The following is a 14,887-nucleotide window of genomic DNA, read 5'->3' on the forward strand; positions in this document are numbered from 1 at the left end:
ACACTAACCTTCACACATCTAGATGGCCGGGCTGGGTGGGGGTGGAGCAAGAGACAGCAGTGGGATCAAACTGTAGAACCCAGTTCCCACATTTGAATATAAACATGGATTTTATCAAACAAAACTACAATTCATTTTATCTCTGTGACCCTCAAGATGACAAATCAGAGCACGATTACTGAATGTAAGTACATTATTTACCTTCAGAGGTGAATGTATCAAACCAGTTGCCGTGATAAGTGTTTTGTTGTTGTGCACTATTCTCAAACAATATCATGGTATTTGTTTGCTGTAATAGCTACTGTAAATTGGACACTGCAGTTAGATTAACAATAATTTAAGCTTTCTGCCCATATAAGACATGTCTATGTCCCGGAAAGTTCTAGTCACATTATCACATACTGAGCTACAACTGTCCCGGTTTAAGGACACTGATCCAGTATAGGATAAAGAACTGTACACCTTTGATTGTAATTCCACACCAAGGCTGACTAAGACCTTTCTAAAATAATGAAGATCTCCTCTTCTCTTAAAAGAAGCCGTGTTGCTGGGAGCCCAAATATCTCTTAATGAAATTGAAAGGGCATTGGATAGCATAAATAAAGGCAAATCACTTGGATGGGACTGTTTTCCTCCTGAGGTCTATTTGACATTTTTGAATCAACTATGATTCCATGGATGATATTTTACTATATCTCGACAATGTATCTCAATTGCTCCAAAACGCATTGAAGATCATAGGTAAATTCAGCTTCATCTCAAGTTATAAAATGTATTTAATCAAATCAGCCCTAGTTCCTCTCAAGACCCCGATGTAGGACTCTGTCTCTATTTATGGAATTCCAATTGTTTCCCATTTGAAATATTTGGGAGTAGATATACACTACATGACCAAAAGTATGTGAACACCTGCTCGTCGAACATCTCATTCCAAAATCATGGACCCGGTTTGCTGCTATATCAGCCTCCTCTGGGAAGGCTTTCCACTAGAACATTGCTGTGGGGACATGCTTCCATTCAGCCACAAGAGCATTAGGGAGGTCGGGCACATTACTGTATGGACCGCGCTTTGTGCATAGGGGATTTGTTTGGGAAAGGGCCTTCCCCAAACTGTTGCCACATAGTTGGAACCACAGAATTGTATGGAATGTCATTGTATGCTGTTGCGTTTAGATTTCCCTTCACTGGAACTAAGGGTCCTAGTCCAAACCATGAAAAACAGCCCCAGACCATTATTCCTCCACCAAACTTACTTTTGTACATACAGTGTGTTCGGAAAGTATTCAGACCCTGTGATTATTTCCACATTTTGTTATGTTAAAGTCTTATTCTAAAATGTATTAAATCGTTTTTCCCCCTCATCAATCTATATACAAATACCCCATGATGACAAAGTAAAACCAGGATTTTTGAAAAATGTGCTAATTTATTTTAAAATAAAAAACAGAAATATCATATTTACATAAGCATTCATACCCTTTACTAAGTACTTTGTTGAAGCACCTTTGGCAGCTATTACAGCCTTGAGTCTTCTTGGGTATGACGCTACAAGCTTGGAACACCTGTATTTGGGGAGTTTCTCCCATTCAGATGCAGATCCTCTCAAGCTCTGTCATGTTGGATGGGGAGCGTTGCTGCACTGATATTTGCAGGTCTCTCCAGAGATGTTAAATCGGGTTCAAGTCCGGGCTCTGGCTGGGCCCCTCAAGGACATTCAGACACTTGTCCCGAAGCCGTTTCTGCGTTGTCTTGGCTGTGTGCTTCGGGTCGTTGTCCTTTTGGAAGGTGAACATTCGCCCCAGTTTGAGGCCCTGAGCGGTCTGGAGCAGGTTTTCATCAAGGATCTCTCTGTACTTTTCTCCATTCATCTTTCCTTCGATTCTGACTAGTCTCCCAGTCTCTGCCTCCTGAAAAACATCCCCGCAGCATGATGTTGCCAACACCGTGCTTCTCCATAGGGATGGTGCCAGGTTTCCTCCAGATGTGATGCTTGGCATTCAGGCCAAAGAGTTCAATCTTGGTTTCATCAGACCAGAGAATCTTGTTTCTCATGGTCTGAGAGTCTTTAGATGCCGTTTGGCAAACTCCAAGCGGGCTGTCATGTGCCTTTTACTGAGGAGTGTCTTCCGTCTGGCCACTGTACCATAAAGGCCTGATTGGTGGAGTGCTGCAGAGATGGTTGTCCTTCTGGAAGGTTCTCCCATCTCCACAGAGGAACTCTGTCAGAGTGACCATCGCATTCTTGGTCACCTCCCAGAACAAGGCCCTTCTCCCTCGATTGCTCAGTTTGGCCGGGCGGCCAGCTCTAGGAAGAGTATTGGTGGTTCCAAACTTCTTCCATTTTAGAATGATGGAGGCCACTGTGCTCTTGGGGACCTTCAATGCTGCAAAAATGTTTTGGTACCCTTCCCAGATCTGTGCCTCGACACAATCCTGTCTCAGAGCTCTACGGACAATTCCTTCGACCTAATGGCTTGGTTTTTGCTCTAACATGCATTATCAATTGTGGGACCTTAAATAGATAGGTGTTTTCCTTTCCAAATCCAATCAAATTGTAGAAACATCTCAAGGATGATCAATGAAAACAGAATGCACCTGAGCTCAATTTTGAGTCTCATAGCAAAGGGTCTGAATAATTATGTAAATGAGGTATTTATGTTTTAAATATTGTATAAATTAGCAAACATTTCTAAAAACCTGTTTTTGCTTTGCCATTCTGGGGTATGGTGTGTAGATTGATGAGGATTTCGTTTTATTTAATCCATTTTAGAATAAGGCTGTAACGTAACAAAATGTGGAAAAAGTCAAGGGGTCTGAATACTTTCCGAAGGCACTGCATAGTGTATTTCCTTCCTTAGATAAAACCATTGGCCGAAACTTTAACAGAACGTTCACATCAATTCAATCCGACCTCAGTAGATGGACTAATATCCCAGTTGCTTTAGCCGTCAGAATATCTATTGTCAAAATTAATATATTGCCCTTTTGGCTATTGGGATAAAATGCCTGCTGCGGCTTAAAAATGTATATGCCAAGGTAAGCGATCCCTGATACAATTAACAAACTTACAAAGAGGGAAATATGTAGGAGGACTATTTGTATCTAACTTTAAATTGTATTTTCAGGCACTAGCATTTCGCCCCATCCTAAATTGGTTTAGACATGATTCTTCCGCCCCCTGGCTGAGAACAGAGATATATGGTGTCTCCAATTGCCCTGGAAGAGGTGGTCTTCACTGAGATGTCCCTTAAACAATAATAACTACGCTTTCATCCTATTACTGCTCACACAATTTATATTTTGGCGCAAAATTGAAAAACGATCTAATTGGAAATCATAATAGCATGCCCATACTCCATTCTTTCACAATAATGCCTTGCGATCTGGAGGGCGGCCATTTGCATCCTCCCAATTGTACAAATGTGGAATCCGTACCCTTACCGATATAATGGACAGTAATGGTGTGAGAACATTCCAAGATTTGAAAGACACATGCACATTACCAGGCAACTCCTTTTTTTCTATATTTAAAACTTAGGTCAGCTATGCTGGCCTATCGAGTCCCTTGGGAAACCCAACTACCAAATCATCCAATGATGAAGTATCTGGTCTCCCAAAAGGGCTGATCTCTATAATATATAAACAACTTTTGAAAAGCTCATATTCTGACCAAAAGTATGGTCCACAGATCTAAGTGAATCTGAACAACCCTTTAACTGGACCAGAATATCGAAAAAATATTACATTGGCATCCCGTAATCCGAACCATCAACTCACAGCTCCCCACTGTTCACTGCATCTACTATGTTACTTAACAATGACAGTTTATTGAATCCGATAAATTGTTTCCCCTTCCCTGCAACTAACTATAGATAAAGGGCTAACTACACGTATTTGTTTAGGCTGCTTCATTTAGACACATCCTTGCAAGCAACTCATTTCACAGTATGGACACAAGATGACACTGAAGTTCCATTTAAATCTGCATCATCCTTGTTTTGAAACTGCTCTCATGCAGATAAACTTGGTTTAGAGTTAAAACAACTGAACTAAAGGACAAATACTCTGGTAGCCTATTTTATGAGGTTAATCAGTATATATGTTTTTGCATCAACCTCAAAATAGTACAATGTTATCATTCCTCTCCTCTCTGTGTAAGCATGCCTGTCACTGATGTTTGTCCCCTGCTGATGGAGAGTGGGTTGCATTATCTTGTGCATTTAAAACAGTTAGTTCTGTTGCATTTACATTTTCTTTGTCACATCAACGAGGACTAGAGCACTGGCTGATAATAACTAGGCAAGAAAGTATTAAATAGTTGCAAAGTTGCTAATTAGCTAAAATACTAATGTTGTCCGTGATGACATTCGAACACACAATCTTTTTAGCAAAGTAGCTAAAAAGTAAAAAGTAGTAAGTAGTTGCTAACTGGCTCAAATACTGAAATTGTCCATGATCAGAATCAAAAAATCAACCTTTGGGTTGCTAGATGTTCATGTTATACTCCTACCGAACCACCACCCTTTCGTTTTTGCGTTAAGTAACCTTCCATGTTATGTAACCACACTAAGCGTAACATATACTAATGTCAGTGTCTCGGATTTACATTTACTATGTTACGTCTAGTCTATGAGACCAGTCTGGGTTTGAAAGTCAAACTAATGTTGTTGTGGTTTGACATGTTCGTTTTTTTCCTTGATATGAAGTCTACGTTAGAGAGTTTGGGTAATTTTTTTAATTGGCTACTATCTCACGGATAACCAAGATCAGAGCAATAATCTTTGTTAATTTTTGGGGGGGCGGATTTGGTCTGTCCCAGTCCGTGTCCTGTCCTTGGATTATCCTACATATTAGAGCACGCGGGAGGGCAGTCGAACCGTGTTAAAGCAATCGGCGAATTATTTGTGGCGTGCACTCGTTCAATCACTGTCATTACAGCGTAACGCTTAGCAGCAAATTCCCTGAAACAACATGCCACCCAACTAGGCTGTGTGATGTTTTGTGACTATTGCGTGCAGTGACACACGTCGCCTTCAGCGTCTGTGTCTGTGTGCGTCTCTGTGGGATCAAGCATCGTTGCTTTAGGACCATTACATCTGATTCTGGAGCGGGACGCAGATTCTACCGACCGGTTATTCGGACCGGCCTGTCAGGCAACATAGGCTAGGGGAGGCAAAGGAGGCAGACAGAGGAGTGTGTTACTCCAAGAGATTGTCTGGAATAAACATATTTATTGTTTCACTGCAGTCATGATGCCGGTAAGTAAAAGTAATCCGATAGGAATAGAAGATAATATATCTTTTTTTTTTTACTTTGAGAGGTCTTGGAAATAAATTGTGGATTGAATTAATACATGCATGTGGAATGAATAGCTTGGAACAAATGAGCTCTAATAAAAAAATATATATAATTATTTTAGGCTACATATGGATTGTGAGCCTGCAAATTTGAGTGGTGGATGACCTCCAGTACTCCCATCAATTACAATGTACTTTTTTTGTCCTTTCATCCACCTTTTGTGTTTGAGTGGTGTGTGTTTGTGTGAGAGTGTGAGCAGGTGGTGAAATGAGACAAATCACTGCAATATCATTTTTTTACTATGATTAAACATCACTTTATAGACCACTGATCTATGCATTTGCTCAACTCTCTGCCTGCCTATACAACTACACAGAGAGAGATTGAACATTAAGGGGAGTAAGGCATACTTTTAGGGTAGCCTATGTGGTGGCAGGGTAGCCTACTGGTTAGAGCGGTGGACTAGTAACCGGAAGGTTGCAAGTTCAAACCCCTGAGCTGACAAGGTCGTTCTGTCGTTCTGCCCCTGAACAGGCAGTTGACTCACTGTTCCTAGGCCGTCATTGAAAATAAGAATTTAAATGAAGGTGAAATAGAAAAAAATATTTAAGATCCCCACACAACAGTGACAGACAGGCAATTCTGGTGATCACCCACACAGTGACGCACATTCACCATGACCTGTAACCTCCCTGTCAGTGTCAGTCCACCAGTAGCTGATGTCAGTGTGACACACCCTGTTCCAACATGCCTCTCCTCATGCCTGCTAATTGGCTTTTGCTCATTGAGCAATTCTTTACTTATATAATTAGCGAGGCAAGGAAGTGGGTTGAAAGTTCAGAATTGCATAGCTACTTTTGCAACAACAAAAAAATTGTGCAATTAATCGCATTGTCTGAATGTAATCAAAATACACTGGAAACATCCAAAATACATAATCTATATAGCTAAAAACAACAATGCGATGTCAAAACCAGTTGACATGGAGGTTAAAGAGTGTGCTTTATCAATTTAACCTCCTGCGGCTGCGTGGAGAGGAGACCAGGCTGGAGAGAGAGAGTCAGTCAGTTGCTGTTTGAATGACGGAAGGGATTAGCCTGTGGATTGTGATGGTCTGGGACAGCCTCGCTGTGCGTCACAGAGGTTGGGTGAGATGGCCGAATTTCTGGGTAATTTCCCACAACAGATGAGCTTTCAGCTCTGCACAAACCCCTCTCGCTCACCCCTATAGTCCAACTGTACTAAGGTAGTCCGCCTATCTCTCCCTCAAACCCTTTTCTTCGCCCCTATAGTCCAACTGTACTAAGGTAGTCCTCCTATCTCTCCCTTACACTTACAGTTGAAATCGGAAGTTTACATACAGTTAGGTTGGAGTCATTAAAACTCGTTTTTCAACCACTCCACACATTTCTTGTTAACAAACTATAGTTTTGACAAGTTGGTTAGGACATCTACTTTGTGCATGACAAGACATTTTTCCAACAATTGTTTACAGACAGATTATTTCACTTATAATTCACTGTATCACAATTCCAGTGGGTCAAAAGTTTACATACACTAAATTGACTGTGTCTTTAAACAACTTGGAAAATTCCCGAAATTATGTCAAGGGTTTAGATGCTTCTGATAGGCTAATTGACATCATTTGAGTCAATTGGAGGTGTACCTGTGGATGTATTTCAAGGCCTACCTTCAAACTCAGTGCCTCTTTGCTTGACATCATGGGGAAATCAAAAGAAATCAGCCAAGACCTCAGAAAACAATTGTAGACCTCCACAAGTCTGGTTCATCCTTGGGAGCAATTTCCAAATGCCTGAAAGTGCCACGTTCATCTATCAAACGATAGTACGCAAGTATAAACACCATGGGACCACACAGCCATCAAACCACTCAGGAAGGAGATGAGTTCTGTCTCCTAGAGATGAACGTACTTTGGTGCGACAAGTGCAAATCAATCCCAGAACAACAGCAAATGACCTTGTGAAGATGCTGGAGGAAACAGGTACAAAAGTATCTATATCCACAGTAAAAACGAGTCCTATATCGACATAACCTGAAAGGTCGCTCAGCAAGGAGAAGCCACTTCTCCAAAACCTCCATTAAAAAAAGCCAGGCTACGGTTTGCAACTCTACATGGGGACAAAGATTGTACTTTTTGGAGAAATGTCCTCTGGTCTGATGAAACAAAAATAGAACTGTTTGGCCAGAATGACCATCGTTATATTTGGAGGAAAAAGGGGGCGGCTTGCAAGCTGAAGATCACCATCCCAACCGTGAAGCACGGGCTTGGCAGCATCATGTCGTGGGGGTGCTTTGCTGCAGGAGGGACTGGTGCACTTCACAAAATAGATGGCATCATGAGGAAAGAAAATGATGTGGATATATTGAAGCAACATCTCAAGACATCAGTCAGGAAGTTAGATCTTGGTCGCAAATTAGTCTTCCAAATGGACAATGACCCCTAGCGTACTTCAAGTTGTGGCAAAATGGCTTAAGGACAACAAAGTCAAGGTATTGCACTTGTCGCCATTACAAGCCCTGACCTCAATCCTATAGAAGATTTGTGGGCAGAACTGAAAAAGCATATGCGAGCAAGGAGGCCTACAAACCTGACTCAGTTACACCAGGTCTGTCAGGAGGAATGGGCCAAAATTCAACCAACTCATTGTGGGAAGCTTGTGGAAGGCTACCCAAAACGTTTGACCCAAGTTAAACAATTTAAAGGCAATGCTACCAAATACTAATTGAGTGTAAGTAAACTTCTGACCCACTGGGAATGTGATGAAAGAAATAAAAGCGGAAAGAAATGATTCTTTCTACTATTATTCTGACATTTCATGTTCTTAAAATAAAGTAGTGATCAAAACTGACCTAAGACAGGGAATGTTTACTAGGATTAAATGTCAGCAATTGTGAAAAACTGAGTTTAAATGTAGTTGGCTGAAGTGTATGTAAACATCCAACTTCAACTGTACTCCCTCCCTATTCCCTTTATTAGCACCCAGATGTACAACCCCTCTCATAGCTTTTAAACAGACAGCGGAATTGACCATTTGGGTAGAATAGTCAGAAAGGACAAGCTGCTAGTGGACTGAGTATTAAGTCTTATTTTGAGCTGCTGAACCACCATGGAAAATAGACTGGGTTGTACATGAGTTATCATTGAGGGCTTGAGTATTGTAAACATCACAAGCAATAGCATATAACCTACTACAATGGCAGTGTTACAAGCCAAATATGAAGTTCAGAGCCCTCTGATTTTGATCGTGAGCCATTTTGTATGCTCTCATCTCATCTCATGACTTGACCAGTAGCCAGTTGTGGGCTTACAGACTTAACCTGTTTAATTTACTGACTTATTGTTGTTGTTATAGTGAGAGTCCCCCTCCTTCTCTTCCTCGATCATATCAGGGCAGAGTCTAAAAATCTCCTCCTCAGCTCTCATTAGTGTAAGTGATGCATGATATCACTGTGTAGTCGAGCTGCAGGGAGCTGTTGTTGTTATGACTCCTGCCATGTGCCATTTGTATTGATGCTTCCCTCTCAGGTTTGGGGTCAATACCATTTCAATTCAGTCCATTAAGGAAGTAAAGTGAAATTCCAATTCCAATTGGGGGGAAAATCACAGAGGAAAATTGGATTTGGAAATTCTGTTTACTTGCTGAACTGACTGAATTGAAATGGAATTCAATTCCATGATCTCGCTAACTAGAGGATAAAGTACATTTCTGTTTGTAGCAGAACGTGGAGCAAACAGTGCTAGTCTATGTCAGCTGCTCCAAGGCAGGGTTCTATCTCAGAGAAAGCTATACATCCAAACCAAAACAAACTAGGTTCAGATCCTCACCTTATAAAAACTGAACCTTCCATTCAACCTCTTGACTTAATGGCAAACACTCCCCCCAGTCCCGCGTCAATGTGGTAACCCACTAGGCATGTATGTCAGCTGTGTGAATGGGAGGCTGTCAGCTCCATTGAATAGACTGAGGATGGAGAGTGTTGTTTACAGTCATGTCCTGTGTTTAACTTCCACAATCTCAAGAAGAACAGGACTGTCTGTCTGGGATCTTTTCTAGGGGTGCCAGGCAAGCGTGTTTCCACAGACACAGTGGTTGCTATGGAGACTTTATTGACTGTTCTGTACTGTGCTGCACAGGGGAGCCAGCCAGGACACTAAATCAGGTGTCGGTTGGTTGGTCCGGGTCAGTCCCAATGTGTCTGACTCTGAAACCTCACACTGTCTGTCTGCATTTTGGGTTCTTATCTCTGTTGTCTGTCCTGGGACCTGGTTAAAAGTAGCACACACACTATATCTTCCACCAATCAGACATGTTGCAAATCCATCCACTGATAAGGAGATACTGTATCTCAAATCTCTCTAATGATTTGTTATACTTTTCATGTGGTTCGTTTGATGCCTCGGGGGTATTCCTTTTAAGGAGCTTAAGACACTTTGTTTATAAACATCTTGCCCCATAGGACTGCCTCTGAGTCAGAAGTGGATATTAGAAGGGTTTTACACACACGCGCACACACACACTCACACTCACTGTCTATCTCGCTCTGCCTGGTAGATGAGGTCTGAGTAACAGGGTAAACTGTGCATCACAGGGATTTGTTTCCAGGCAGTGGTTCATCAGTCAGCCCAGCTCCAGGCCCACTGCGACAACGCCTGCTTTGTGTCCTCAGATTTATTATCGACAAGGCCCGGGATGCTGCTGGCACAACTATTAGATTTGTGCTTCATGGAAATCAGTCAGGAGATCCATTCTGCCCTTCTTCAGACCAAAAATCAAGTGAATGAGAATAGAGAAAGAAAATATGAGATGGGATGGGATCATTTGTTCTCTAACAAATGGAATTATTGTAGTTTTGTCCTCTCAGCAGGTTTAAGTCATTGTAATTAAGATTTTGTTCTTAACTGACTAGCCTAGTTAAATTAAGGTTAAACAAAAAATTAAAAGTTATGTAGCTGCTGGAACATTTGAACGTTTGAACAGTCAGACTGTGTGTGTGTCACGCCCTGACCTTAGAGAGCCTTTTTTATTCTCTATTTGGTTAGGTCAGGGTGTGACTTGGGTGTGCAAATCTATGTTTCTATTTCTTTGTTGGCCTAGTATGGTTTCCAATCAGAGGCAGCTGTTTATCGTTGTCTCTGATTGGGGATCATACTTAGGCAGCCCTTTATCCCACCTTAGATTGTGGGATCTTGTTTTTGTATAGTTGCTGCTACAAAACGTTACGTTTGTTTATATATATATATATATATACATTATTTTGGTGTTCATCAAATAAAGAAAGATGTACGCTTACCACGCTGCACCTTGGTCCAATCCTTCTCTAAACGCTCTTGACAGAAGATCCCACCACCAAGTTACCAAGCAGCATGCCCAGGAGTGGAGAACATCCTGGACCTGGGAGGAGGTAATGGCAGGGGACAAGACCCTGCCATGGAAGCAGGCTGAGGCAGCGAGAGAGGAACAGCAACGAGACGATGGAAGCCCGAGAGGCAGCCTCAAAATAAAATTTTGGGGGAACATGGGGTGGCGAGCGGAGTTGGGAACAAGAACCAACTCCCTGTAATTACGATGAGGAGTTGGTCATGGTTCAGATACCATGTTTTCTGGTTCTGCGCACCGTATCTCCAGTGCGCACCTTTAGCCCGGTGCGTTCTGTGCCTGCTTTCCGTACTTGCCGTGCTAAGGTGAGCATCTGTCCAGGACGGATTGTGCCGGCTCAGTGGTCCTGGTCTCCAGTGCGTCTCCTCGGCCCAGGATATCCTGTGCCAGCTCTACGCACGTATCCCCAGTTCACCAGCACAACCCAGTGCGGCCTGTGCCAGCTCCCCGCACTTGCTGTGCTACAGGGGGTATTCAGCCAGTACGCGTTGTGCCAGTTCTACGCTCCAGACCTCCAGTGCACCTCCACGGCCCAGTATATCCTGCGCCGGCTCTGGTCTGTCCAGCCCGGTGCGTCCTGTGCCAGTTCCACGCATTCGGGCCTCCAGTGATGATCTATGGCCCGAAGCCTCCAGTGATGATCCATGGCCCGAAGCCTCAAGTGATGATCCATGGCCCGAAGCCTCCAGTGATGATCCATGGCCCGAAGCCTCCAGTGATGATCCATGGCCCGAAGCCTCCAGTGATGGATCCATGATCCACCAGCGACGGTCCCCAGTCCGGAGCGACGTTCCCCAGTCCGGAGCCTCCAGCGACGGTTCCCAGTCCAGAGTCCGCGACGACGATCTGCGGTCCGGAGTCCCCGGCGACAATCCCCGCACCAGAGTAGGTACCAAAGTGGGGGGAGCTTCAATCGGAGCGGGGTCTGCGTCCCGCACCGGAGCCTCCACCGAGATGAGATGCCAACCCGGACCCTCCCCTATAGGTTCAGGTTTGCAGCCGGAGTCCGCACCTTTGGGGAGGGGGTATTGTCACGCCTGACCTTAGAGACTTTGTTATTCTCTATTTGGTTAGGTCCGGGTGTGACTTGGGTGGGCAAATCTATGTTTCTATTTCTTTGTTGGCCTAGTGTGGTTCCCAATCAGAGGCAGCTGTTTATCATTGTCTCTGATTGGGGATCATACTTAGGCAGCCCTTTTTCCCACCTTAGATTGTGGGATCTTGTTTTTGTATAGTTGCTGTGTTAGCGCTACAAAACGTTACGTTCGTTTATATTTTGGTGTTTTTTTGGTGTTCATCTAACAAAGAAAGATGTACGCTTACCACGCTGCACCTTGGTCCAATCCTTCTCTAAACGCTCTTGACAGTGTGCCTCTGTGTGTGTGTTTTAATTTAATTTAATTTTACATAACCTTTATTTAACTAGGCAAGTCAGTTAAGATCAAATTCTTATTTACAATGACGGCCTACACCGGCCAAAACCGACGATGCTGAGACAATTGTGCTCCGCCCTATGGGACTCCCAATCACGGCCGGTTGTGATACAGCCTGGATGCCTCTGTGTGTTGTTTAGCTGGATGATTATGTGTCTGTGGTCACTGAGTGTCCTGTTCCTCCTATTGATGCCCTATGACAGTGACAGCCTGGTCTGGTTAGTGTCACCAGGCGCCTCTTATCTCTCTCAGCCCCACGGCTGTTCCTGTTCCTAGGGAATCTCATTCTGAAGGGGGCCGGCCGCGTTATATTACCCCTACCCCTTGCCTGGCCCTGGCTATGGCTGCATTTATCACCCCCCCACCCCCCCACCTTGACTACGCTCCTCACGTTCAGTCACTGACACCCCCACCCCTACCCTTCTCCTGCCTTGTGCCTGGTGTCACCCACATGCACACACTTGGAGACCCGTGCACACAGACAGACACGCAGTGAGTCTCTCTCAGCCCTGCCTGCCCTCCTGTCCATCTGTCTGCCTGTGTGAGTCTTCTCCCTCCGGCTCTATGAAGAGGTTCTTCAGCATGGTGCTGCACAGTCTGGTTAGTGTAACCAAGGACAAGGCCTGGCTCCACCAGAGGGTCCGTCCCGGGCCGCAGCAACAGCAGCAGAGGAACCAGGGCAGGAAGACGCCATGCAGGGCGGCTAAGGTGAACAGACAGACAGAGACAGACAGACAGACAGACAGAGACAGACAGAGACAGACAGACAGACAGACAGACAGACAGACAGACAGACAGACAGACAGACAGACAGACAGACAGACAGACAGACAGACAGACAGACAGACAGACAGACAGACAGACAGACAGACAGACAGACAGACAGACAGACAGACAGACAGGGTTATAGCTGTAGCACTGGACTGGCTGGAGCTGGCTGGGAGGTGGGCGCTGCCGCTATTCTGTCCTGTCCAGCTTTGAGTCTGACTCTGACGGTACCCATGTGCTGCTGCTTAAAATAGCAAAAGGCATTCACAGCTGGCTAGGAGTCATTTTGGGAAGCTGGAGAGTGTGCTTGTATGTTAAGTGTTTGTGTAAGTTTAAGAGGTTGGTGGGCTGTTGATGTTTTTGTTAGTGAATGAGTGTAGTTCGGGTGAGGAAGCAGGAGACAGGAAAGGCACAGTATGTATGTGGTTGAGTACAGAATGTTGCTGATGCATATGAATGTGTATTGTATATTTTGGCACAGAATTTTCAAGGGGATTAGATTCTAGGTGTTAGCCATATGTGTGGTTTCTTTTTGTAGATATACAATGTTACTTGACTGTGTGAAAGATGTGTGTGATTTGATTTGATTTATTAAGAATGTTAACATGTTACTGTGTGTGGCTGGCTGGCTCCCCTGTGCAGAACTAACGTGTAGTAGGCTGCTCAGTGTGACTGAGTGTTTAATACTATTAGGCAGAGGTAGGTTTTGCCCCTCTTTTAGCTTTTTTTCTGTCTGGTTTCTGACCTTTCATTGAGAGATGCAGGACAGAGTAGATCACAGATGCATGCGTGTTGGCAAACACGTTCCTGTGTGTCAAGAGAATATTTAGCACCGATGATGAGTTCAGAACTGGTTTGGGTTTTCTGAACCTTGTTGGTTGATTCTTGTTTGATAGAATGGTTCGGAGCGGCCTGTGTGTTTTTTCCCCCTGTGTAGTCGACAGCACTACAGGCCAATCCCTAAGGAGAAAAACATAGATTATCCTTTTCCCCCTACAATAACCTTCCCATCCTGGATTTGTTTATGCTCTCTCTCTCTCCCCTGGCGTATGTTTTCACTTGTCACCCCGTGGACACAGACATATACATGTTTATAACCTCCATAATCTCATTATTATAGTGCTCTCTATGTTGTAATCTGTGCCTTACAGAATTCCTCCTCTCAATCTATCTGTCTGTGTCTGTGCGTGTGCTCTGGCAGTGAGAGATTACCTTACATCTTGGACTGGACGTGCGGCCCCATTGCAGGGCTTGTCTCGGTCGGTGTGTCTGTGGTTTAGACATGTTTATGGGGCTGGGCTGAGCCACGACAGAGTGGAGGCAGAGGGTTTATACAGATGATTTATACAGGCCAAGGGATGGTTTATACAGGCCTATAATGGAAGTATCCGCTGCAGCAGGAAGGGGAGTATGACATTTAGGGAGGAACATATTTGGATTCCGCAACCCAAATTTGCAGATTAATCCTAAATTTAGCAGATTATCTCCCATTTCCGTTTACTACAGATTGTCAATCTGGAAATGAGGACGTCACTTCTCATTTTACCAGGAAATCCTATTTATAAATGTGGTTTCTCAGTACTCTTTATTGAGAGCAAATACTGTATTGCAGGCACGCGCACACACACACACCTTCGTGTTGCCTCTTTTTTTTGTGCTAGGAATTTCAATAATTGATCTTGTTTTTATTTACCAATAGGTTGTAGGCACTAACGGAAGCAAACTTGTCATGATGCCACCAAATCACGCATGTTGGTTTGGCAGTCTTCCTGTACTATCTTTGCGCTTGTAATATCTCTTTAATGTTTGTAGCTCAGCTCAGTCTTCAATAGTCTCTCTCCCTCCTGAATGCCTCTGTCTTTAAGGCAAAGCATTAAAGAGGGCAACCGGAGCAAAGCATTAGGTTAGAGGGCAACCGGAGCTAAGGGGACATTTCCTGTAATTCAAGAGCTTTCCTCCCTGGGTTTACATGCATTCAAATTCCTGGCA

General features: G+C 43.9%; 1 protein-coding gene across 15 annotated transcripts in view; it reads left to right on the plus strand.

The window, feature by feature from the left end:
* The first annotated feature begins 4,875 nt into the window (after window positions 1-4,875).
* Window positions 4,876-14,887, plus strand: part of LOC109894358 (apoptosis-stimulating of p53 protein 1) — a 44,473-nt gene continuing 34,461 nt past the window's right edge. For 10 of the 15 annotated variants that reach the window (XM_020487784.2, XM_020487785.2, XM_020487786.2 and 7 more), the window contains exon 1: window positions 12,580-12,838. In XM_020487784.2, the coding sequence (XP_020343373.1) occupies window positions 12,695-12,838 (144 nt within the window). In that variant the 5' untranslated portion in view covers window positions 12,580-12,694. Of the gene's footprint in view, window positions 5,259-12,579; window positions 12,839-13,245; window positions 13,313-14,887 lie in introns of those variants that run through there. The other 5 variants (XM_020487792.2, XM_031828724.1, XM_031828725.1 and 2 more) reach the window with 5 other exon arrangements.

This window comes from Oncorhynchus kisutch, linkage group LG7 (assembly GCF_002021735.2).
Source record: "Oncorhynchus kisutch isolate 150728-3 linkage group LG7, Okis_V2, whole genome shotgun sequence".
Taxonomy (NCBI): Eukaryota; Metazoa; Chordata; class Actinopteri; order Salmoniformes; family Salmonidae; genus Oncorhynchus; species Oncorhynchus kisutch.